Source organism: Clytia hemisphaerica, unplaced genomic scaffold, assembly GCF_902728285.1.
Source record: "Clytia hemisphaerica strain Z4C2 unplaced genomic scaffold, Clytia hemisphaerica genome assembly, whole genome shotgun sequence".
NCBI lineage: Eukaryota > Metazoa > Cnidaria > Hydrozoa > Leptothecata > Clytiidae > Clytia > Clytia hemisphaerica.
In genome coordinates, this window is record NW_027104076.1 from 1,122,776 (window position 1) to 1,148,437 (window position 25,662).

Sequence of the window (25,662 nt, forward strand, 5' to 3'; positions counted from 1 at the left end):
CTTCTAACCAATAGAGTGGCTTCATTTCGTTTCGGAACGAAACGGAACCGTTACGTGCGAACATGGTCTTATTGTTGTATTTGATTTACTGAAGTTAATCACGGGCATGTTATCAGTAAACGCTTGTGTCCTAAATCCTACAATTCCCATTAACGCTCTCATCTTCTTCCTATGTTGGGCTCCAGATTCGATCCCTACTGTCGGGTACCTAACAAACGGAGAATTTAGAATATGCGGGATGGGCGGAAATATTCTCAAAACTCAATAAGCGGGGCGTTGGAATAAAAATGTCCCTGGTGGAAAATCTTTGAAAAGAAGGCTAAAACAACAGAATAAGGGCAAAAGAGGGAGCTTTCAAAAACATTTTCCCAAAAATTAATAAGCGGGGGATGGGGTGTAATAAGAATGTCCTGGGTGGAAATTTTCGAAAAATTAACTAGCGGTGGGGACGCTGATTAGATACCCAAGAGTAATATAAAATTCATTGTTATCAAGAAGACAGACAGTTCGCAAGACAGTTCGCAAGACAAATTACCTTCATTATATTTTCTTCATCATAAACACTGATCATTCTCATATTGGGCTGAGTGGTTGTCGTCTTGTGTGATTTCTTGATAGCTGCAATCACTCTTTGTGCTATTTCCGACGGTGTTAGACGCTTTTCCCTAAGGAAATCGAGATATAATGGAGTATTAGACGGAACGACCATTGAGTTTCAAGGCCGGAGGGCTAGAGGCGAGACTCCTGGATGGGAAATAAAACCACTTATTTTTTAAATATATCGCTAGATTTCAAAAAATGCAGTCCTCCAAAACAAAACAACCACTAAATACAATCCGTCGTCATAATTACGGAGTGCTCTATGCGCGTTTTGGGTGGGAAATAAGTAGCTTCAATTTCCCTTGCCTGAGAAGGGTTAAAAATTCGCCTCTAGCCCTTCGGCTCTAAACTCAATGGGATCGGCCACCCATACGAAAACGAAAATAATCTAGGACTAGTCCTGCTCGTCTTATCCTTTGCCGGAGATGTATTTTTTTACAGGATATTTCAGAGGAAACTGTTAATCTTACTTATAGAACAATTAATAATAGTATTGCCGCTGAGGCTTAATTATGTATGAGAATGATTGTTGATCAGTGTGTAAAGTATTGATCCTCTTTATATTCAACTTTTGTTTATATTGGACGTATGTCCTTACGTTATGTTCTGTTCACCTGATCGTTATATTGGCTCCCCAGCTGGCAAACAACGTTGTTTCAACGTTTATCTAACGTTATATGGACGTTGAGAACATTAGATGAACGTTGGAAAAACGTATTGTGCCAGCCGGCTAAAAGCATACATGTTTATTTAATCAGCATACAAAGACCAAAAAACTGGCTCAGAGATGCTTAGATTGAGAGATTGACAAGGCTTGAAACATGCTTATATCCTAAGAAAAATTTCAGGGAAATTCCAAAAATCCGTAAGATCAAAGCTAAAAACATCTAAAATCAGAAAATGTAGGTTTAGGTGATGCTTTATTTTTGGCCATATCTGAGTCTAGATGTGCTTAAAATACATGTATTGTGTTCAAAACTTGTATTGATAATGATGGGGGGGGGGGGTGGATACAACATTTTCTGGAAATTAACCCCCCGGACATAGTGAATTTTGACCCCCCGGACAATCATCCCTAATCAGAGCAAGTTTTCAAATTTTGCAGATTTTTCACTACTCCTGGACAGAATATCCAATATATCCTCCAGCCCGCCATGTACAAAAATTTTATAGAAGAGCCCATTGGTTCAAGTTCGTCATCATATCAAGTTCAATTAGTGGATGTATCTTCTTGTAAAAGGTTTTATCTTTACAATATAGTGTTCCCGTTTCATATCAGACACATTCAATATCAGGACAGTGTCTGCCTATTGCTATATTATGCTGATATAAGCAAAATTATGTTTTTCTTTTCCTCTTTCTGGCCGAATCTTGCTCCACACCCGTGTCAAGCCAATGTGAAAATTGACGAGTAAGCAAACGATATAACTCTTATTTAAAAACAAAGCCTTTAAAGTCAGTACATCATTTAACAAAAACAAGAATGGTTAGATAACCCTAGATAAAGACAAATGGTTATTGATATTTACCTGTAAGCTTTATTATAGTCCGATATTGTATTATAATGAAATCCATCAGCTTCTCTATAGAAGAAAGGAAAATTGTACAAAGAAAGATTCTACTACGAAATACAAAATCAACAAAAAAGGAATTATATTAAAAGCTCTTCCAGTTCTTGAGATATTTCAATTTTAAAGTTTTTTCTAAAACAAAAGTATCCCATGGAAACGGCATAGAAACGAGGCCCGGTAGGATAAAATATCTTTTAAGAAAGGTTTGACTGTAAAAACAAAGGAATTAAAACAGCCATAAAAAAGGAATGGAAAAAACTTTTGATCTCAAATTTTCAGAATGACTTTGCATCACCAAAAGCTTCAAAAGTATCATTCTCGTTTCAAACTGGAGAGGTCGAAAAAAATCGATAGACTTGGGAAAGGTGTATAAGACAAACTATATAAGGCTTCGATGGCCAAAATATTAAGAACGAGTTAAGAACATTTCAAGGCTTTGTAGACTCTAAAAGATTCAATTTCTTAGGAAAATAGGCAAAAATACTTAGAAAATGGTTTTGAGAACATTTTCAGGCTTAAAACTCAAAAGTCAAAAAGTTAAGAACATCCAAAGGCTTCAAAAATTTTGGATGTTCTTAAAAAAAACGTGTAATTTATTTGCACTTCCGCTGGACCTCATTTTACTACAAATTCGGAAAGTGGATGGCGCTAAAAGACTTTTTTCTTTAAAAAAGAGCACTATGATTGATAACGATTACTGATTCGCGCATCATCGACTAACGCAGTCAAGCGCGCGAAAATTAATGGGATTAAGGTATGCGTCAGGTTATGAAATTGACTAGCAATAGTAGTTCCAAAATTTTCATCCAACTGCAGTAGTAACGTTTCAAAGTTACAAGAGGGAATTGTACACATACTTACGAGGGTTTTAAGAGACTTTCAAAATCCACTTTGTGTTCTTGCGATATTTTGATAATGTCCTCATCGGGAGGAAGGATCGGGTAGTATGTTGGTTTGTCCGGTATCGACAGTTTCAAAAATATATCCAAGCCAGCATCTCTAGAGTAACATATAGGTATAGAAATAAGTGAGTACCGAAATAAGTGAGTACCGTGAATTAAAACGAAACAACTAGTAAAGTATCATTTTTAAAAAGAAACGAATTTGATTAATTGTTCTGAGGACATATCATCAACATAGCTAAAATCTCTATAGCAGGTATACAAAGAATTCTGTGAAAGAAAAGGCCCCCAAGCGGTTTGCGTGATGACACGATAAGAACTTTTTTTCCGTGGTGACATGATAAGGACTTTTTTGTAGCGTGATTACGAGATTTAGAATTTTTTTTTGAGTGATTGCGTGATCAGAGATAAAAACGTGATCATGATTTGAACATTTTTTGAATTGGGATGAGATGGTAACTCGTTGTTCAATCAAGAGATATCTTTTTGTTTTAAAAGAAATTAATTGATTGTCACAAAAATGTATATAAATAAACAAACAAAGATATAGGTATAACTAGCGAAGATTACTTACGTCCAATATAGTTTGATTTACAGACCTCTATAGACACTTGCTTTATAAGAAAAGTTTTCGTTATATGATGCTCAGAGCTCTTAAAATTAAAACATCTGAGCCATGCGATTGAATCCTAGGGGAATAGATCTTATATGTGTAGACAACTAGATTTTTCAGAGAGAATCTAGTCACATTTGGATAAAAAATCGACCCTTACGATGCATTTTCATGTAAATTTTTATCCACATTAAGACAAGAGTCGTCAAATTTTCAAAAAAATTTACACCCAAAAAATTAGTTTTATCACTTTTTAAACCGTAATATCTCATTACGACCCTTACAGCATGTACCAGGTGCACCTAAAAAATACAGGTTTTGTCGAGATATTGCGTGCTTCAGGATATAAATTTTTGTTCATTCTTTTTTTATCGTATAGAGGATGTTATAACTTGATTTTTGAGCTATCATACATTAGGTTTGAAAAAGTAGTTCGAAAATAATTTAAAAAAACTGACTTTTTCTCAATGTCGAAATTTTGAAAAAATCATCATACATCAAGCCGCAGCTAGAATGGTTACACCATTATCTTTTCAGTTAATTGATGTTCTATCTCTGTCTCCGAGCTCTATAAGAACGTCAATTTTGCCAATTTATTCTTTATATCTACATAGTTTTGTGGATTTCTCTCTCATTTTCCTTCACAGCAAGGGGGTATTTTAGGGGTATTTTGCGGAACTAATACCTTTACAACTTTCTTGTCAGTTTTAAATGCTTAGTTCCGAAGTTATTAGCTTGAAATTTTGATGTATTTTTTCATCGATTTCTAAAAATATTCCACTAAAATATTGTGAAGGCATTCGAGGCACTTGATTATTTTTTGAGTTCTTTCAGGCCAACCATTTTGTGCTTATTTAAATTTCATATTTGTTGATCTTTCCTTTTTATAATGATTATATGATGCAAATGTTTTATTAAAGGCATATCATTAATGTCCTAAAGCGCAATGAGAAGTAATGATAAACCAATCAAATTGACCATTAAAAGACGCTACATGACTGATTTTTTGATCTACAAAAGTAATCAAATACGACAGAGATAGAACAACAGAAATTCAGATGTTATCATTCCAGTCGCGGCTTTCTTATACTATGCTTACACTGCACTTTGGGAAGCATGAAAGACGTACCTATTCATGTTTAACGGTAGTTAAATCGAGGGTGCCCTCTCCCTCAGGGGTTTAATTCAAAATGAAAGCAAAATAGAGCTATAAGTACCTTTTTGAATTCTTCGATACAACTGACCTCCCGAATGGCTGCAAAAAAATTATGACATTAAATCATTGATATTATCAATTGATCAGATAAAAATTAGAAAACCAATTATCAAAACGTGTCTTTTAAAGAAGTTTAAACCAGCCCAAAGGTAATAACCAAGGGTACCCGGGCGGGCACTCGATTTCTAAACGACAGCATGTGGCGCCAAAAAAAATTGGCTTTTGAAATCGGACCCTTACAGTGCATTTTACCGATCGTTTCTGACCATTACAGTGTTGTTTGGTTGCATTTCTTACTTTCCTGATGCCAGCCAAAAGTGAGCCTGAGATGTTGACACAATGTGCAAAACAAATAACAAATCAAAGTGAAAACCATAAAGATATATCAGATTTTTACAGTCAGACTTGCGACTTAGCAGTCCCAAAACATACCCTTAAAGTGGCATTTCGAGGGTCTCGAAAAACATACTCTTAAGTGCGGCACATGCTCTGGGTCTGATCATGTGAGGGCCCGCTCCCCGGGACTGGGAGGTCGGAAACACTCCGTTTATATCCTAGCCCGCATTTAACTAATAATAATATCAAATATGATACATCTTTTTGACCAAATTTTTGTTTATTCCCTTTTTTTAATCGACCCTGCCTTAATGTTCGATTTCCTGATTTTATTCTGAACAAGCTTTATATACGCCCAACTGTGAAGCCTTTCTTGAGGACTCTCCCCTCTTTAAAAAGACACAAAAACCCCTTATTTTAATTTTCATGTCATTAAAAGTAATAATATAAGTGAAATGTGATGTCTAATGAATGAATTTAATTTTAGTACTTACAGATCTTGCAATTCTTCGAAACAAATTGATCAGCCAACCGCCAACAACTGGTATATTCTAGGAAATGAAATGCAAATATTACGTGGTTTATTATAGATTTTCAATAATATAAATCAGTGTTTTGGGGGCTCAGATAGATTTTCTCATGATAATAATCAGAAAACTTATGTCAAATACTTCAATAATTTGAAAAATAATGTCAAATAATTTCCATTGTAATCATAATAATGTAGAAAAGGCCCAGAAATTTTGTCGGAGTTTTCATGTTCATTGTCTTATCTATTACTTTAAGAAAAATTTGCTCCATACCGTTTCTAGACCATTCAGCCTGAACTAAAAAACTTGAACATTTTGATTAGCGCTATTCATACGAGGCTTTTAGGGGCGGTTCCAAACAAGAGGGGGAGCTTTTCCTGTACCACCCCTTACATTTTGATCTAGTTGGTCTTTTTGAATGGAATTTGGCACACAAGATCCTTGTCATATAAAAGGCAACTTTTAACAAAAAGAAATTTTAGGTTTTAAAAATTATTTTATTTTAAAGCTAAAGAAAAGTTAGGAATTTACAGAAAATCTTATGTCAAAAGCTTCCCCACCCCTCCCCCTAGTGTGAACAGGATTAACTTAGTAAAAGAAATTCAACGCGATAAAAACAACAAGACTAGAACTACAAACCACATCTTGAGGTTGATATTCCTTATCGTCAGGTGATTTCGCATTTTCACTCTGTTTCTTTAAACTTAGTAATTGATCTGAATTGAAACCAGACTTTTTGAAGAACAGTAGGTAAAACAGTGAAAATGTTGATATGGGCCATATTGCTTGCCGCAAATCAATTTCAATCAATTTGCCATTCATGGTAAATCGGAGAGTATGATCCACTATCTCATATGCAGTGTCCATTATCTTTGTGGTGATAACTGAAAGAAAATATATAGATAGAATTTAAACTTTGTTATCACTGAAGTTTCACACTTGTCAAAATGTGTTCCCAGAAAAACTGAGGAGTTGATTGTTAAGCAATTTAAAGTACCTGAAAATTGGGTTGGTCTTGATTTGGTATTACATGCCAAGAAGAAACCAAATTTTTGTTTTAGACTAGCCTTCAGAACTTCTAGAAAATCTGATTTAGAACCGTCCTGGCCGACACTCATGGCCACCAGTAGACTATCATGGCTGTTCATTTGACTGGTCATGGCCGCTCATTGGATTGGTCCTGGCTGTTGACCGGTGACCATTTCAATAGTTGAAATAGACACTTTGAAATGAGCACTGAGTTAACTGAACTCACAGCAACCTTTAGGAAAATTATTTTTACTGGTCATTTGATTTACCAGTCCAATTTCAAGTACTTAAAACCCCTTAGGATATAAACCCTGTATTTTTATTTAGGAATACCAATACCCAAATCTTTCAAGGAAAATCAACAAACTAACTCAAGCAAACTAATTTTTAAAATGATCAATGAGGTCCAAAAGATCACAAAAATGAGTGGTAATAAACATTTTGATTATTTTGCTGTTTCCCATGTAACGTCATCACTTTTGCTGAGGCTTGAAAATGAAAGTGAAAATAAGAAGCTCAAACATGGCTCGACTGAAAGATATTCATCCAAGGTTTCAAAAAAATATCACAACATATACCTGAAAATCAATATTTGAGAGGCTATCAAAGGAAAATAGCTCAATCATCAAACCCTGAACATCATCGATGACGTCATTGGCAATTTAAACAAGTGATACTTTTATGGACCTACCTGGTTATGCATTTAACACATTTATAATTGATATCTACGTGACGTGATCATTAAACAATCATTCAGAACACAAATAGTGACGATCTATTAAAATTAGTCGTTTGTTTCTTATAAAAAAAACGTTTAGAAACCAAAATTTCATACTCTTGAAATATTTTTTTTACAAAAATCTGCTTGAGCCATCTTTTAACTAAAAAATCAGAAAAAAACAATGATCCAATAAAAAATCCTAAAAAACCCTTTTTTAGCCGTTTTTTGGCCCAAATTTGCCCAAAAACATTTTTTTTCAAAAATCGGGCTCGGGAATGAAAGAGCCAATCTCGAAAAAAGCTAATACCTAAGTAATTGATAATGTGCTTATAAAAAATATCGAATTTTGCCAGTTTTTCTATAAGAACACGCCAAGCAACCAAAATTTCCCGTTTAAACACACATTTTCTTTAAAAGTAAGCCCTCATGAGCAAAAAAAACATCTATCTCATTTGAGTAATTTGACTAAGAACATTGATGTATGCTTTATTAATAGTGATTCTTATAGATAAACATGCGTTTTTTGAGCCAGCAAAATTTTTTTGCAAAAATCTGCTTGAGCTATCTTTTACCTATGATGGTACCCTACTTTCATGCAAAAAATCAGAAAAAATTAATGATCCAAATTTTCACAAAGTCCAAAAAACCCGTTTTTTAGCCGTTTTTTGGCCCAAATTTGCCTAAAAAATTTTTTCGGGCTCCGTCAAATTTTGTCCACCACCATTTTGCACCTTCGTACCAAAAAACAGTTACTTTGCTTCTAACAAGTCTGTGCACACTAAGGATGTTTTCAGAACATAGTGAAAATAAAACCCTGTATTTTCAAAGGAAGATCGAACCACGTATTTTTCAGGGAAAACTAATCCTTGTATTGTATTCTCCAAGGAAAATCAATACCCATATTTTTCAAGAAAAGTCAATTCCCATATTTTTCAAGAAAAGTCAATTCCCGTATTTTTCTAGGAAAATCAAACCCTGTATTTTTTAAGGAAACTTAAACCCTGTATTTTTTAAGGAAACTTAAACCCTGTATTTTCCAAGAAAATCAAACCCTGTATTTTTTAAGGAAACTTAAACCCTGTATTTTTTAAGGAAACTTAAACCCTGTATTTTCCAAGAAAATCAAACCCTGTATTTTCAAAGGAAAATCAATACCCACATTTTTCAAGGAAAGTCAATCCCCATTTCTCACAAGGAAAATCAAACCCAGTATTTTCAAGGAAAATTAAATCCTGTATCTTTTAAGGGAAATCAAACCCTGTAATATATATCCTGGTATTTTCCAAGGAAAATCAATACCCATATTTTTCAAGAAAATCAATTCCCTTATTTTTCAAGGAAAATCAAACCCTGTATTTTTTAAGGAAACTTAAATCCTGTATTTTCCAAGAAAAATCAAACCCTGTATTTTCAAAGGAAAATCAATACCCACATTTTTCAAGGAAAGTCAATCCCCATTTCTCACAAGGAAAATCAAACCCAGTATTTTCAAGGAAAATTAAATCCTGTATCTTTTAAGGGAAATCAAACCCTGTATTATAATGGTACCTTTGGGTACCACCGTGGATGGCCCCTGGAGGTCCCGGCTGGGGTTCCGGGGAGTTTGCCTGCACCGGTGGAGGTGCTTTAAAGTTCCTCAAAGCGTCGTCAAAAGCCGGCAAAAATTGGAAAATTGGCAAAAATTGGTCAAAATTGGGAAGAATGACCTCATTTGGGTACCACCGTGGACGGCCCCTGAGGGTCCCGGTCGGGGTTCCGGGGAGTTTGATTGGTGCCCACTGGTCAGGGGGATGTGAGGGTACATGCCTGCACCAGCATAGTGGGCACCCCCCCAGGAATCAGGTGGGGGTTCGGTTGAGTTGATGAAAAAATTCAGGTGGGGGTAACCCTATACAGGTGGTGGTAACCCTATACAGGTGGGGTGGAAATTTTCAGGTGGGGGTTGTGTAGTTTTGAGTGTATCTTTCAGTTGAACAAAAAAAGAAAAACTTTGAAAAAACTATATATACAGGCTTGCAAGAAAAAAAAAGTTTATTTCTTATCCTCCAATCTCCTCCTTTCCAGTTCATAGTCATCAGGGGACTTGACTGGAATTTTGAGCGTTCCTAAAAGGAACAAAATCTCCAAATTTGAAGGCAAAATTCTATTGCGTTGTTTGGCGCAAATCATTTGTAGGATGGTATATCCTCTTTCCACTGGAGAGGTATTGGCTGCAGTGCACAACATAACTTGCAAAAATTTAGAAGAGTTTTGGAACTCTAAAATATGCTGATCCAAAAAGGATTTAATTGCTCGCAATTGACTTGGCTGCTCTTTCTTGAATTTGGCAGCGTTGACCTCAACAAGCCAGATGCTTCCCAACACTCCAAACGACTTTTTCAATTCATCTTTCAATTGTTGCTCAGTGCAATCAATTTTGCAATGAAAACTTTTAAAATTTGAGAAACAGATGAAATTGAATTTTTCAGATGGGGGTTTAAAGATTTTTTTAAATCAGGTGGGGGTTGCCCAAGAAGGTGGGGGTTGAGTAGTCTTCAATTTTCAGGTGGGGGTAAGCCTATCCAGGTGGGGGTGACTTTTTTTATGTGGGGGTTGGAGGGGTGTTGCCCACTATGACCAGCGGGGGTGCTTCAAAGTTCCTCAAAGTGGCGGCAAAAAGTGCGATCGAATTACGTGCAAGTGGAGCGGCCTTCAGTTGCTCGGGTTTTCTCAAATTTTTGTTCAATGAAACTTGACAAAGTTCGATTAAGTTCGACTAATGTAATCGAACTCTCGATTAATGTAATCGAACTAATCGAACTGTCGAAGTATCTTTAAAAAGAGTTCGAGTATTCGATTACAGTTCGACAACCGAACTTAGTCGAACATTAATCGACCAACAAAGTTCGATTAAGTTCGACAAAGTTGGATTAAAAATACCATTCGATTGGTTCGATTAATTACGTCTGGCGGCATAGGGTACAAAAAGTCCAAACATGCGTTTCCCGTAATTTTTGTGTGAAGAGTTAGGTCTACACTGAAAGAAGGGTGTCAGAATTAGACGAGGGATGTCAATATTTACGGTAATTTGCTGTTTAAACTGGAAAACATGGATGAAACCATGAAAAATTAAAAGGAATCCTATCCCTAATGATGGCAATGCCAATGGCATGCATGGCTGCATGGATGCCATCATGCTGCTGCAAGCGCATGTGCATGGAAAACTATCTCAGGAGTTTTATTACTTCATTATAAACTTAAAAAGCAGAAAGACTTACACTGACAGCTTGGAAGTTTCTTCTATCACTTATCACTTTGAGTGTTTTGCAGTTTTGCTGTGTTTTGCCTGTTTGAGTTTGCAGCTCGACGAGGTGTTTTGAATTTTTTTTGAGCATTTTCTTCCTGCGTTGTTTCATCTTATAGTTTTTAGTTCGGTAACGGGCGGGCGCCATGGGTGTAAAGTGTTTCTGATTGCCCTTTTTGTTTTTCGACAACTCCCACAAATTATTCTTTTGTTGTCGATAATACCACTGTCTTGCTTAATAGCTTTTTTGTAATTGCCGCACTTGGTGTAGTCAATATCCTATTTTCAGAATCAAAACAATTGGAAGCTCGCAGCAGAAAGTTTTTCTGCACAGAACTCAGCCAACAAATTTGTCGAGGAGGTTTTAAAGATTCAAGCGCTAAGAAGACCATCTGTTTACAAGCCTTCATTTTCATTCATTCATTCACTACATTTCATTTATTCATACATATAACATACAATTATGGGTGGTGAGGGCAAAGAAAAATTTACATGGAAAGACAGTAATGTTGGTTTATTTGGGTCAGATGCCGACAAAAAGGTACATTTTTTCCTCTACCTGTCTTTAAATTAACACCTGCGAACTTTTTAGATGATTATAATTTTCGTGTTTAAAGTTATCTACTACTCCGGTGAAACATGTTTGTTTATTGTGTCAAAAAGTTGTGTTTGTATATGATATTGATATATAAACATTGTTCTATAATTTGTAACTTGACCCTTCAACCCAAATCTGACCTCCACACTTCCAAAACATAAATCTCTAAAAGTGAAATTTGTGTTGTTTAGCTTTTCAGTCTGTCGGTCTATCTACTAAAGTTGACAAAGATTTTGAGAAAAAATAGTACAATGTGGTGGTTTTCCTTTTTATTGCAATAAAACCTTTTACATGTCCTTCAGACGGAACAGTTAAAAACTTATCTGTGTTATAATCTCAATCAAGTTTGCTTTTTTTGCCAATCTTTTGGCTATGAAAAGAACACATTTCAATCTAATAATAATTTTTGCTGTAAAATTACAAACAAAATTGATGTCAGAAAAATACTGTGACTTGCCAAACGTCTCTGCCTTGCCCTTGGGAAGGCTAACAATATGTCAAGCAACAGATTTGTTTTTGAATTAGCTAAAAAATTTATTTTTTGTAAATATTGTAAGACTTTTGCATCTTAAAATTAGGTAAAACTATAAAATTCTCAACAGTGCATACATCGTGAAAAGACCTTCAGCAATTTGTGTTGTCATTTGACAGCCATTTCACCATGTGAAATGTGACCTTTTTGGATGATGACACTTGTTGTGTTCAAAGTTATCTACAGTATTTTGGTTAAACATGTTTCTGTATTGTGTTAAAAAATTGTGTTTGTTTGTTTTATGATCTTGAAAATCATGAATTAAAAGGATTGAAGATGACAGCATAAATAAAGTAAAACTGTGAAATCACGATAAGTTGGTTTGGTGTTGACATCCCTCATCTAATTCTGTCACCCCTTCTTTAGAGATGAGAATAAAAGAAATGATATTTTCCTCTCTGGCTGCTAAAGCAAAGAAATATAGTTTCAATCAGACTTCCCAACATTCCTACTATTCCCAAAGAAGGCTGACAGAATTAGATAGGGTATGTTAATCTTAGACCAACTTACAGTGTATATTATTATACCCTGAAATAGGGTAACTTGCATCAGTGGAGGCTAACATGCATAGCCCCCAAATGAATGACCTGGCTGGTCATTAAAATACAAAGTTAAATCAAAACAAAAATGGTAGAGTAGAGCTGCGAGCGGAGTTGATAGGTCATTCATTTGAGGGATATGCATGTTAGCCTCCACTGATGCAAGTTACCCTACTTCACGGTATATACCCCGTAATATAAATTTGGATTGAAAATACTGCCAAAGCCAGGTTTATGTATACAAGAAATCATTTTGCAAATAGATCTTTTGACATTTACACTAGAATCATATAAAAGACATAAAAATTATTCACTCAATATATTAAAATACTTTTTTTCATGACAAACTCAGGCAAAACAGATCTTTTCTTGAATAGTATGTGTGCAAAGATTTTAATTCAAATTAAAAGAAAAATTTCATTCATAATTGGTTTTGAATCTGCACAATTTCTAGGATAACTCTTCCCTCTTTGTTCCCCTGAAAATCTCTTGAAAGTTTCCGAAATAACCAAATTTCAAGAGATGCTTGCAACTGTAACTCTAAATTTAGTATGCAACAAACAGGTTTAATTTTTCAAACTTAAACAACACCAATGCAAGGGTTTCAGAGGCTCTTTATAAGTTAAATAGATTAAACTGAATAACTTTTATGATTTCTCTCTATCTCAGGTGAAAAAAGAATCAGCTACAACAGAACCTGCATGGAAAGGAATAGGACAAAAAGTTGGAATTAGGATCTGGAGGATAAACAAATTCAAAGTAAGATTTCATTATATCTTTTTATTAGGGGAAATGTATACATTGTGATAACATATTAGATGCAGTTAGGTAAAAAAAGTTAATTAAAAGATGAAAGAAAAAATGTGAGCCTTCTTTGTGATATTAATCCTATTTCTTAATGTTCTAAATGTCTTTTATTAATACCCATATCAATGGGTTGTCAAGACAAGTCACAGTGTATGAATTAAAAAGACAACTACTAAATCACCTTATATGGTCTTATATGTCATATTTGATGCAGAGAAAGCTTATTGTAATGAACACATGCACACTGTCTCATTTTCTAGGTTTTGAGATAATCATTACATTCTATGATATCTTGTTCATGTCTTTTTAATCTCTCTGTTGGAAAGATCTTTTTGGTTTTTATTATAACAAAAGGGTATAAGGTATAATCATAGTTTTACAAAAATTATGCCTCCCTAAAAAAAGAGAGTAACAAATGTCTCGTATCATTTTCACTTTAATTAGATTTAGCATCCATTATCAAATGTTGTTAATAGACTAAATCAAGTCGATAATTAAATGGCAATTGAACACTTATATCACTATTATTAAGTATTGTCCTATCAAACAGCTGTTGTGTTTAATGAATTGATTAGCTTAAGAGATACCTCTAGCTATTGTCATGATTAACAAAGATGTAATTGCGTTGCTACAGAGCTTTAAATCTTTTAATCAATTTTATCTGATCTTATTTTCAGGTTGAGAAAATCCCTCAAGAAGAATATGGTAAATTTTTCAGTGGAGATTCTTATATTGTTCTGAGAACATACAAAGAGGAAGAGAGTGATGTAAGTCACAAAGATCTTTTATTACTACAATCCCAATATTTAAAAAATCTCATGCTATTTCAATCATGCATATTTACTACTGTACAGCGTTAAAAGTGAGAGTGGTTTGATTATAAAATGAGTTAATAGGTAGTTCAGTAGAACTAGCCGAAATTTCTCAAAAAATAACTGAAAAAAAGGTCCAACCAGCCGAAATTTGACATATATTCTGTAATTTGATGGAGAACTCCCTGAAAGAAATCTCAGTTAATATAAAGATGGAAAAAAACTTGAGCTGAAAAGGATGCTTTTTAGAGTCGAAAAAGGGGCGGGTAATTTCATGTATCACCACAATTCACAAATTTTTTTAATAAGAATTTTGATATCTGTGCTATGCAATTACCAAAACCTTTGTGGGTAAATAAACAGTAGGTTATAGCCAGAATTTCCAAAAAATCCTCTGAAGCTCTATACCATTTGTGAATCAATGGGAAAATCAGCATCCTTAATATATAGCAAGTTATCAACAAAGTCTCAGCTTGTTTGGAATTTTGTAATTTAAGTACTTATACTATGCCATAATCTGATATTGTCTACTCGTAAAAAAAAATGAATACAAAATTCTGAGAATTTTAATGTACAGTACTCATAATTTTACCCCAAAAAATTAAAGCTATCCAGATTGAGCTTACATTTGGAATAAAAAGTCTTTAAAAGCTCATTTTATTTTAGCTATTTGAAATCTAAAATCCAAAAATAAGTTCAAATCGTAGTCCTATTTCTGGAGGAAAAGTAAATGAATGAATTACATTATCATCTTCATTATTACATTGGGGAGATGATTATAATTCCTTTTTATTTGGATTATATGCATAATATTCTCATTACATAAGTTTAAAGGGACATTAAAGTACTGACGAAAATGACACGTGGTTCGCGCAATGTTTACATTTTACTACTTTATGTCCCTTTAAGTCTTCGCTTTTCACTTTTGTACAATACAACTGTAGTGAGAATCGGCAATTCGAGTTTACAAGCGTAAGATATATATAATAGGTGTATTATTGGCTAGCATGTCAATGAACACTACGTTTGAAAATGTCTTTCCAGGTTTTACTTTACGATGTACATTTCTGGATTGGAAAATACTCAACAGCAGATGAATATGGAACAGCTGCATACAAAACTGTTGAGTTAGATACTTTCCTTGATGATAAAGCTATCCAACACAGAGAAGTCCAAGCTAACGAATCAGAATTATTCAAATCATATTTCGGTAAGCATCACTGACCTTTATATACCCTGGACAAAGTTTCTCAATCCCAGCCAAGCAAAATATTTGATCGGAATTTTAGAAAAGTGGTACCCTAATGGCGGCACTACTCAATAGCGGTGTAAATGCATCGAGAGCACTAAATCTACTTTCCTTCGAAAACTTTTGATGTATCACCGTTAGACATTAATTTTTAACACTGCAATCCAATGGCTTCTTTACCGGTACAAATTCAAAAAAAAGTTCGATCAAAGATGGCGGATATAGCTTTGTCCAGGGATATATAAGTGGTAAGCATATGCATCACCCTACTATACTAGCAAAGGAACTCCCCTTTACACCATTCAAAGGTTTCTAAAAAGTTTTTTCAAACATTTTATGTTGAAGTCAAGGCTTGTGTCAAGGTTGAATTCGAGTGACACAACAAAGGAGGCAAGCCTTCATTTCAAGAATATGCTTTTGAATGTGATTTTTTTAAACGTTATTTTGGTAATCTTTAATAAATCATGTCAACCTTTTGACTACAATGAGATTTTATACTGGAAATTCGAAAATAACAAACAATATTTGGAAAAGTAAATGAGAAATTTCTTTCTCTTGTAGACTTTTTCACAATCATGAAAGGAGGATATGATTCCGGATTCACAAGAGTTACACCAGACTCGTACAAACATCGCCTTTATCATGTTGTTGGTGAAAAGAAACAAATCGCCGTCAATGAAATCGGATTCAAAAAAGGAAACCTCAATAGTGAAGATGTATTTATTGTAGATTTGGGACTCAGGATCTTTCAGGTCAGTAGTTAACTGTAATCTTACTTAATAAATCTAATACACGTTTTTTTATAAGAATTTATATAAGACCATAAGGCTTCGATGCCCAAAATATTAATAACAAGTTAAGAACGTTTTAAGGCTTTGCAGCCCCTAAAACACTTCTTTTCTTAGGAAAATGGATAAAAATACTCACAAAATAGTAAAAATAAGAACATACCACTGGGCTGGTTTAAAAAAGGGTGATAAGGTATAGTTCACTCCCTTTGGATTGAAAAAGGACAAATAATAATAACTTTCTCTTTTGAACAGTTCAATGGTGAGACGGCCAATAAAGATGAAAAATTCCGTGCCACACAATACGTTCAACAGTTGAGATCTGAACGTATGGGAAAGCCACGTCTAGACATCTTGGAAGAAAAGTCTATCTCACAGAAACATCCCATGTACAAGAAATTACCTGAGGGTCAAAGCAAAGAGGTTAATATACCTTTTTATTTAAACTGACTGCCCTCTTCGTGTTATTGTTGGGTCCACGATATTTATAAACTATTTCAATGACTCTATCATTTCAAGTCAGTTTTACTTTAGGCGAGTGGAAACTTTCGAAATTTTTGCGAATTATATCCCTATTCGCGAAAGTAAATGTCATTTGGAAATTCTCGAGAGGGTGATTCGAGAAAGCTTATACTCCCAAAAAATATCTGAAAAGAAAATTTACTTAAATTTTGCTCTTTGATGATAACAAGGATTAAATTTAGTGTACAATTTATGCTAAGGTCCTTAAATTGTTTTTTGAGTACAGTTAAACGATCAAAACACTTGTTTTATGCACTGAAAACTCGAATTTTCTACTTAAAATATACCTAATTCGCGAAAGTTTATGCTCGCGAAAATTAAAAAAAAAAAAAATCAATGTCGTAGACTTCGCGGTTTTTCGACCTCGCGAAAGTTTGTACACCTAAAGTTTATTTCATACTTAAACGTTTTGAAGTTCATGTCACGTGATTATTACACAATCTTCTGTATTTTGTTTCTTATATCTTTCATATATATTTCCCGAAAAACAGAAAGGAGAGCAACCAGAGAATTCGCCAGCCATGTTGAGAGTTACCGATAGCAGTGGTCACAGAACAAGCATGAAAGAAATTTCCACTGGTCTTGATAAAAGCAAATTAGACAACAATGACGTCATCATTTGTAGTGCACCAAGATCTATCTGGGTGTGGATTGGAGGCGGTAAGATATACTTTAATCAAAATTCCAACCGGCTTGCTGCTGTTAAAACCCTTATCGCTATTGACTTTCTTATTTTCGAGACTAGATTCCCCTGATCGTAATATAATTAAAGATTTAGTTTAGACGGTCGACTTTCTGCCTTTCCTTCTCTCGTTTCTGACGAAAGTCGGCAGAAAGTCGACTGTCTAAAGTCAATGCAATGACTTCTTTCAATTCAATAAATATTTCATCAACGAATGCCGCTGCACGAATGAATCGAAGCGAGGCTAGATGACTGTATTCCATTTCTCTTGTTTATTTTATTTTCTGTTTCTTTCTTTCCTCGCAGCTGCATCAGTGGATGAGCGAAAGAATGCGATGGCTTACGCTCACAAATATGCCAGTGAGTTGACTAATCCATTCGTCCCAATTACTGTCATTCCTGCTGGTAAAGAAACCAAAGAATTCCATGAAGTCTTTTAAATTGGTGGAAAAAAGTTTATAGTAGAAAGAACTTGCTTCAAGAAAACGATATGAAGTCTAACAAAACTGGCTCATATACCCATAGATAGAATAAACTAATGGAATAATTTGATCAAAATGAATGGATGAAAATATTATAAAGAGTTGAATTATAGATGGAGACTGCTTAAAGGGAATTTATAAACTGAATGAATGGAACTTTTATTGATAAATAGGAGAGATAATAATTTGCTGATATACCTTGGAAATAAATTTTTTGGTTGTAAAATATTTTTTCGATAAGACTTGGTAGGGAGGTATTAGTATCAAGGCTTTTTCAAATAAGTATCTAACATTGTAAGCTAAGCAATCGAACCTTAAACTCTCAAAAGTAATGCACTCTTGAGACCTGTCCTTTTTGTCATTGTTATCTAGTTGTACAGAATGCTTTAGTTATAATATTTTAAGATATTTAAGAATATTTTTTTTGCTTTATCTTATTTTAATCCCTTTAAAGTTATTCTTTTAAGAATTTTACTGTTTACTTACGTTACGTTAAAAAATTTCTTTTTGTATAAAAATACTTTTATAAATGCAGTTAGTATATTTTTTTGTAATTTTTATAATGCATTGCTCTTTAATAACTTTTGTACCTTTTTTTTATTATGAATTATTTTTTTTATAACGTTGCACACTACTTTAACCAAAGAAAACTCGCTTCCTGAAAGCCTTTTGAAGATGGTTGCTGTTCTTAACTCACAATTGTTCACCCTGACAGCATTCTCGTCCCAGTACTAATCACTGTAAAAAAAATTCAAAAACTTTCGTTAAAACAAAATCTTTAGTGAAAGAGGAATTTCGACTTTGAATTTTTGTGGTTTAGTCGTCATGCTGCAAGCACAGATGATTGAGGTTCGATTCCCACTCGCAGCTGCTCACATTGCAAGCGAATGAACCTTCGCCCGGGCCATCTCATACCATGGGAGGGTAATTAGGTCGAGGAGCGGTGGTCAAAGGCGTCAGCGTCTCAAACCGGGGGTCTGCGGTTTGAATCCCCGCTGCTTCCAATGTGCCGTTCAGTTCATAAATAGCCGAGCCGGCTGTCCATGGACCCCTTGAAAACAATCGAAAGACTGTCTGAAAGTCCTAGATTACTGGGGCTATCCATGTATAAAATATCGACTCTATCTATCTATCTATCTATTAAGTACCATACTTACCTATAACAATCCAATAGTTCCTCTAACAATCCAAAAGCACCAAAATTTAGGTAGGTATTGCTGTGGTAGAGCCCCTTTTATGCGACTTTGGCGCTTTTGGATTGTTAAGGGAACTACTTTTGCGAGCAGAAACTTTCGCGAGGACGAAAAATCGCGAAATTCACAACATTTACTTTCGCGAATTTAACGGAGAAATATTTTTCGCGAATCAAGACGTAAAATTGAGAATTTTCACATGAAAAAATGGCTTAGAGGGACAAATACTTATTGGATTGGCTTGAAACATTTGTCCTTTGATTTATTGTCTTTTAGCAGGCTAAAAAGTGTCATAAAAGTTACATTTTATTCAAAGTTTGAAGTTTTACAGATTTTCTATTTTGTCAAGAATATTTCGCGAGCATAAACTTTCGCGAATGGCCCTTCCTGAAATTTTTAAAGACATTTACTTTTCGTGAAAAGGGCCAAGAATCGCAAAAATCGCAAAAGTTTCTGCTCGCGAAAGTTTCTACGCCCAAAGGGATTGTACTAGGTAAGTACGGTCGTCTGTCAAAGATGCTGACGGGGCTGATGTTGAAAACAGCTATAGTTTCGAAAATGGGTCTCAAAGCGTACTGTAACTCAACTAAATAGAAATAGAAAAAACTATGATTACACGCTTTTTTTATAAAAAAATAGTGTAAATCCATTTCATATCATTGATATTTTTAACTTTTTTGGGAAAATCATCCTAAAATAATCTTACGGTGTTCTTAAGTTAGGATCCTAATTCAGACTAGATTTAACATTTAGTACATACGTCTCAAGCATGAAATGGCATTTTTTGAAAGGAGTGAACCTTACTCGGGGGTAATTAACAATTTATTATAATTGAAAATGCTCTAAAAAATGGCATTCTTAGCTTGAGTCGCAAAATTCCACGATGGTGATATTCTTAGCATTAATTATTCCTAATTTTTTTGACCATTTTCATAATGGATAAATATTAATCTACTCCAGAAAAAGATTGTACTTCCTATGTTGAGGAGGTCCTTTTTGGGAAAGGTGACCCCCTGGACTTTTTCTTTCGATTTTTCAGGACCTCCTTGGATTTTTTTTCTGATTTTTTTATAACCACCCTGGATTTTTGACCTTGTTTTACTGACCACCCTGGATTTTTACACTCGAAAAAGCCAAACCCCTGGATTTTTTATTTTGCAGACCACCCTGGACGTCACACCTCCTCGACATAGGGGGTACAGACTATTTCTGGAATAGCCCATTCTTATAAAGTATATTCTTATAAAAAAAGTGTGTTACAAAAATGAGCTCATATGAATAAACATTCCTCATTCCAACAGCAAATTGAGGACCCGGTAGGATTTCAGTCAACGTGGAAATAACGGACTGAAACTGGATGGGGATTGGTATTTCCATGTTTTTTAATAGCTGATAGATTAATGGATTTAAATTCGATTGTTTTCAAGTCAGAAATCCAGTAGGGTTGGAAACTATAGCGCAAATCTTTGTAGTGAGGATCTGCTTTTTTGATTATTTTTAACAGGGACAAAACTTAGAGTAAAATTTTCCACTGGGGAGAATATTTTGACTAATTTTTCCAGTGGGAGGGGGTCCCACCGGGTATTTGAGAAAGGGGTGTAAGGAGCAAATCTCGTTATGCTTGCCATTGACAGAAATTAAAAATGTTGTAAAACCTTCAAAATAAGTCCCCCACCCTACTTATAAATGTCCCTAAGGATGTTTGGCACTGGTTACCAGTGTCCCTAAGAAAGCGTCTGGTTTATACTTTGTCTTCCTAGCTCCATCCTCAACTCTTACTGGTAATGACCTGACTCCTAATCATTGAATTGCGAATAGGAAAATTGCTTGTCGCAGTCTGAGCATTTAGCGATATCTCTGTCACACAGCTGTTTTGGAATTGCTAACAAAACTAGATATCAATATTATATTTTAATCCTTTTTAAAGTACTGGGCTAACATCATATTACTAGAGAGCTTAGCACCATTTTTCTAAATGTAAACCACTACCGTCTTACTAGAAAGAAACAAAGCTCTAACTTGTAATCTTTTCCTTTACAACTCAGTGTTTATTTCATTTGTCAACAGGGTTTTGTCATTATAAATAACACATGTTTTACATGTTTCCTGTCACCCATGTAATCGATAATATTGCTCTTTATTTATATTTGTAGTTTTGTATGTTGACTAGGTATACCGTGAAAAGCACAGGTCGAATTCATATATCGACGCTGTGCCGACGAATCGAGATTCTATTCAGCGTGCAATCAACGAAAACAAAATTAACCATGACGACCATCCAAGATCTTGGATGAAGTTCAAAGTTGATATTTTTATTCCCGTCGTTGAAAACACAACTAAACAATGTCATCGATGCTTTTTAAAAAGAATCAGTGATAGAGAATAATAAGTCTGTCTATTATTTCGATTCAATTAAACTTTGCCATAATTAATAGTTTAATAATTACTGGTATATATTTGGGATGATGTCATTCGAAAGAAACTCACTTCAATTACACTTGGAGGTCAGTAGCGGCCTGGCTTAAATTTCTTCTTGTTTTTCACACTTCGAGGGGTGATTACAGCAGGGCCCGGGGATGGTGGGGTACTAGGGCAAGATGGGTTACGGGGATGCTTCGCTGGTAAGGGTACCTTTTCTAACCTCCACGAGTCCCAGGTAGGGTCGCAAAAACACCAAAATAGAAAAATCAGTCCCTCGTAGGGTGCCTTTTTTGGAATATTTGGGGAAAAAGTAGAAAGTTTGAGAAAATTTTGGAATTTCAGTCCCATTCAGGGTCACTTTTTTCGCAAATTTCGAGTCCCACGTAGGGTCCAATTTTCGAACCTCAGCGGAGCACCCCCATCGGTCGACAAGGGTAGTACCCCCCCAGACAGCAGGGCTATCGCTCCTCCCTTACATTTCTAAGCTAAATGTAATCAGCCATATAATTATTAATAAATATAAGTAGTTCCAAGAAATAAAATTGTCACAAGATATTGTCGAATTCATGATCAAAATCATGATAGATTAATCAGCTGCACGGCACGATTTGCAACGTTGAGAAATTTCCTCCAATCTTCCCTGTAAAATTTGAGTGAGTGAATTGAAGTTATCAGCATCATTCGATCTTCGTTCACAATAAAAAAAGAATTTCATATCACATGAAACAACATCAAAACACCCTTGACCATTCACTAAATTATCCATTCTAAACACGACACATCCTGCCATGTTTGTTGGCTGTTGGCCAGAACACCATCTTCGATATGCCGATTTATTTCCGTCTTTCCATTTAAATTTCGCGTTTTCTAAATCGTTCAAAAGTCCTATCCACATTGTACTGCAAAAGAGAAAGTAAAATGAAATCATCAAATATTCTAACTAACTAGATATTTTTATTGGAAACATTTTTCCTGGGTAGAAAAGGAAAGAAAGGAAAGAGCTTCAAGCAATGTAACGAAATCGTCCCTTATAAGAACACGGCGATCTGTAACTGGATTAATCGGATTCAAAATGTTCAGTATTAGCTAAATTTTGAAAAAATGACTATGAATAAATTTCTTCTTTTTTTTATTTTTTGAAGAGAATTAAAGAGCAGATTCTCTCAAAATTTCAATACCACCCGGGATGAGGCTGAGATAGTCAGATCTCTCGAAAACGAAAGTACCCCGAAATGTATGAGCTGGTGGATGTACCAAAATACTTCTTTCTTCTATTTTTGACTTGTTTTAAAATTTCATCACCATGTGGACACTAATTTTAGAGATTCAAACGAAACTACAATCAGTGCCATGAATAATTGGCCCGGGGGGGGCACTGGGTTTGCGGACTGACGGTATGTGCGGGCCAAAAATTGGCTTTTAAAATTGCACCCTTACAGTGCAGCAAAAATCAGTGAAAATCATACCCTTAGAGTGCATTTTCCCCCAAATTTTCGATCCCTTTCGTGCAAAAAATGGTCAAAATTCTAGCATTTTTGGTCAAAATATCTAGATTTTTCAAGAATTTTCTGAAATTTCTACCCTTACAGTGCATCTCTAGTTTTTCCGACCCTTACAGTGCATTTGAGGTGCCTTGAAAAAGACACCCTTAGTGCCCGCACATACCCGTCGGTCCTTTTGCCCAGCTGCCCCCCCCCCGGGATAATTGGTAATTTTTGGCTATTTTACCATTTTCGAAAATTGAAGTTTGAGCGAGAATGTCAATTTCGGGCCTTCAACTTAATTTCATCGATCTGGGAGTAATATATTGGTTTCTAGGCTATTTTTCAAGGCCTATCGGACCATTTTTCAACTTTTGGATGCTGGGATCCTAAGTCTAGCGTTAAAACTTTACCATTGCAACCTAATTTGGAGCACCTAAAATCGTTTGTGCTTATAAGATTTCATGGGGAATTTCCCTTTTATGCAAAATATTTTGGAACTGATTGTAGCTGAAATAATCTCAATTTTTTAATGTTCGACAGAAAGATCATAGTGGGAAAAAACAGGGGACGGCTAAAGAGTCTTCCTCACATCCCCTGGGAAAACGACACTAAACTCCCATTTGAAGGATACAATAGAGCCATTATAAGCTCACCATAACCACTGAAAATGGCAAATCATCATCATTCCTAAATTAAGGCCTGGTTGTCACTAAGAGGGGCTTGTATCTTTCGTAAAGGCTCAGGGTAACTTTTTAAAATTCGCTTTTATTTAAGTTAATTTTCAGCGTAAGGTCCAATTATACCTGTAAAGAGTTCCTTAATTGACATGAAAGGGAATTCAGTAGAAGTACTTACCCAAAAGAGGCCAATGAGTTACTGACAATTTTGTTTTCTTGAACATTCAAGATTTTTCCCAAAACAGCATTTCGAGCTTTACAAAAGTCATGTGCTTCTTGATAATCAAGTTCTGAATCTGGCTGAGCTTCGAATATGATAACATTATCCAGTAAATTGTTTAATTCCCGTAACAGTGTCTCGGTAGATGGCGGTGGTGCTGGTGGTCGTGGTTGTCCCAAAACACTCACAAAAAGTTGAGTCGAAACCCATATCTTAAAAAAGGACACAGTTTTCAAGTCAGTCATAACTGTAAATGATAGTTGTACAATGCAGATGAAAATCGACCTGCTGTCTGTGGCGCAGAATATTTATGAAACATTTGGAGCGTGGTCATAAACAAAGTATAAGTTGTAGTATGCATTAAACGTTTTTTATAAAAACAAACTATATAAGAACATGAGGCGTCGATGGCAAAATATTAAGAGCAACTTAAGAACATTTAAGGCTTTGTGGACTCTAAAAAGCCCTATTTTTTAGAAAAATACACAAAAAATGGCGAAAATAAGAACATTTTAGGCTTAAAACTTTGGAAGTTAATAATATCCAAAGCCTTCAAAAGTTTTGGATATTCTTATAAAAAAACGTGTACAATTATAACCCCTGATTGTTCGGTATCAATGAAACAGTTATGTGTTTCCTTGATTTACCTGTTACCATGGAGGTATAAAGAAAAACAGGAGTTGAATTTGTCGGGAATTGATCGTTAAAACCTTTTGATTTCTTTCATGAAATGTATCAAAAGAAATTCCACGGCTCGCCCGAAAAGTTATAAATAAAGGGGTTATAAAAGATTGCCAAGTTTCCCCCAAGTTTACAGGTCATTTTTAGTCCAAAAATTATTTTACACCGATGTCAGAAGGAATGGATAATTTCTATCACTTAAATGAGCCAATAAGATTTCATCAATGTACAAAAGAGCTCATTAAAGTTCCATTAAAAATGCATGATATTAAGCAGATATTCAATAGGTAAAAGTTGGTTATTGAGAATTATTAACCCGATGGTTAATAGGTATAATATGAACATGTTTATTTTTCTTACAAGCATCTGTTTATAAGAATCAAGTTGATAACTCTTGATAGACAGCCATATACCTTTCGGTAATTAGTTCCTACAAAGTAAACAAGGGATATCAAGATATTTTAATTAATAATTAATATGACACAAAGAAAAACTTTGATAATTATTGCAAATTCAGTGAATGAAGAACTTTCTTTCTATAGAAGTGGTACGACTCATCGAGACACCAACATTATGAAACTATATCCTCGAAACTAATGGTTGGGAAGATATGGAAGATTAAATGATGGAAGTTGTCTCTATTTGTATCAAGATTATCTCAATTGTTATATAACCATAGTATAGGGTGGTTTTTCACTGAGACTGTCTGGCGAAAATCAATTAGCTGAAACAAAGAAAATTGATTGGAAAGCATTACTGACTCCCAAAACAGTTGTCAAACCGTTTACAACCCTTTGAATTTGAAGAAAATTTTATCAAAAATCATCAACTCGCATATCAAGGTATTTAGAATTAAAGCCTTCTAATGAACATTTTCTGTGACAAGATTCCTCGTCTTTTGTATCAAATCAATACATATGAAAGTTTGCTCTTCAACTCTATCGGGAAAGAAAACACTTTTCCCATATGACCAATTTTTTACAAAAGAATCCCACTGCACATTCCGCTACTTTTATGGCAACCAATTTATTCTGCTGCCTTTTTCGCTTAATTGGTCATTAAGCCGAGAGAGGTCAACCCCTCTCTTGGAGAACAAAAGGTTTAATGACCAATTTTCGACCCTAAATCTGGAATGCTGATATGAAGCGATCAAAATCTGATGTTAAGCACGAAT

General features: G+C 34.8%; 2 protein-coding genes across 2 annotated transcripts in view; one reads left to right on the forward strand and one right to left on the reverse strand.

Moving 5' to 3' along the window:
* Positions 1-10,868, reverse strand: part of LOC136812614 (uncharacterized) — a 29,897-nt gene extending 19,029 nt beyond the window's left edge. The window contains exons 1-7 of the mRNA XM_067069146.1: positions 10,776-10,868; positions 6,408-6,652; positions 5,733-5,789; positions 4,904-4,941; positions 3,033-3,170; positions 2,130-2,183; positions 536-665 (exon numbers count right to left, since the gene is read on the reverse strand). Of these exons, the coding sequence (XP_066925247.1) occupies positions 536-665; positions 2,130-2,183; positions 3,033-3,170; positions 4,904-4,941; positions 5,733-5,789; positions 6,408-6,635 (645 nt within the window). The 5' untranslated portion in view covers positions 6,636-6,652; positions 10,776-10,868. The remainder of the gene's footprint in view (positions 1-535; positions 666-2,129; positions 2,184-3,032; positions 3,171-4,903; positions 4,942-5,732; positions 5,790-6,407; positions 6,653-10,775) is intronic.
* Positions 10,869-11,103: 235 nt separating this feature from the next.
* On the forward strand, positions 11,104-18,486 carry LOC136812617 (gelsolin-like protein 2). Its single transcript, XM_067069148.1, has 8 exons — positions 11,104-11,342; positions 13,140-13,229; positions 13,955-14,044; positions 15,134-15,299; positions 15,900-16,090; positions 16,382-16,549; positions 17,140-17,308; positions 17,637-18,486. Exons 1-8 carry the CDS (start codon positions 11,265-11,267, stop codon positions 17,768-17,770), a joined length of 1,086 nt encoding a protein of 361 aa, XP_066925249.1. The 5' UTR covers positions 11,104-11,264; the 3' UTR covers positions 17,771-18,486.
* Positions 18,487-25,662: the final 7,176 nt, after the last annotated feature.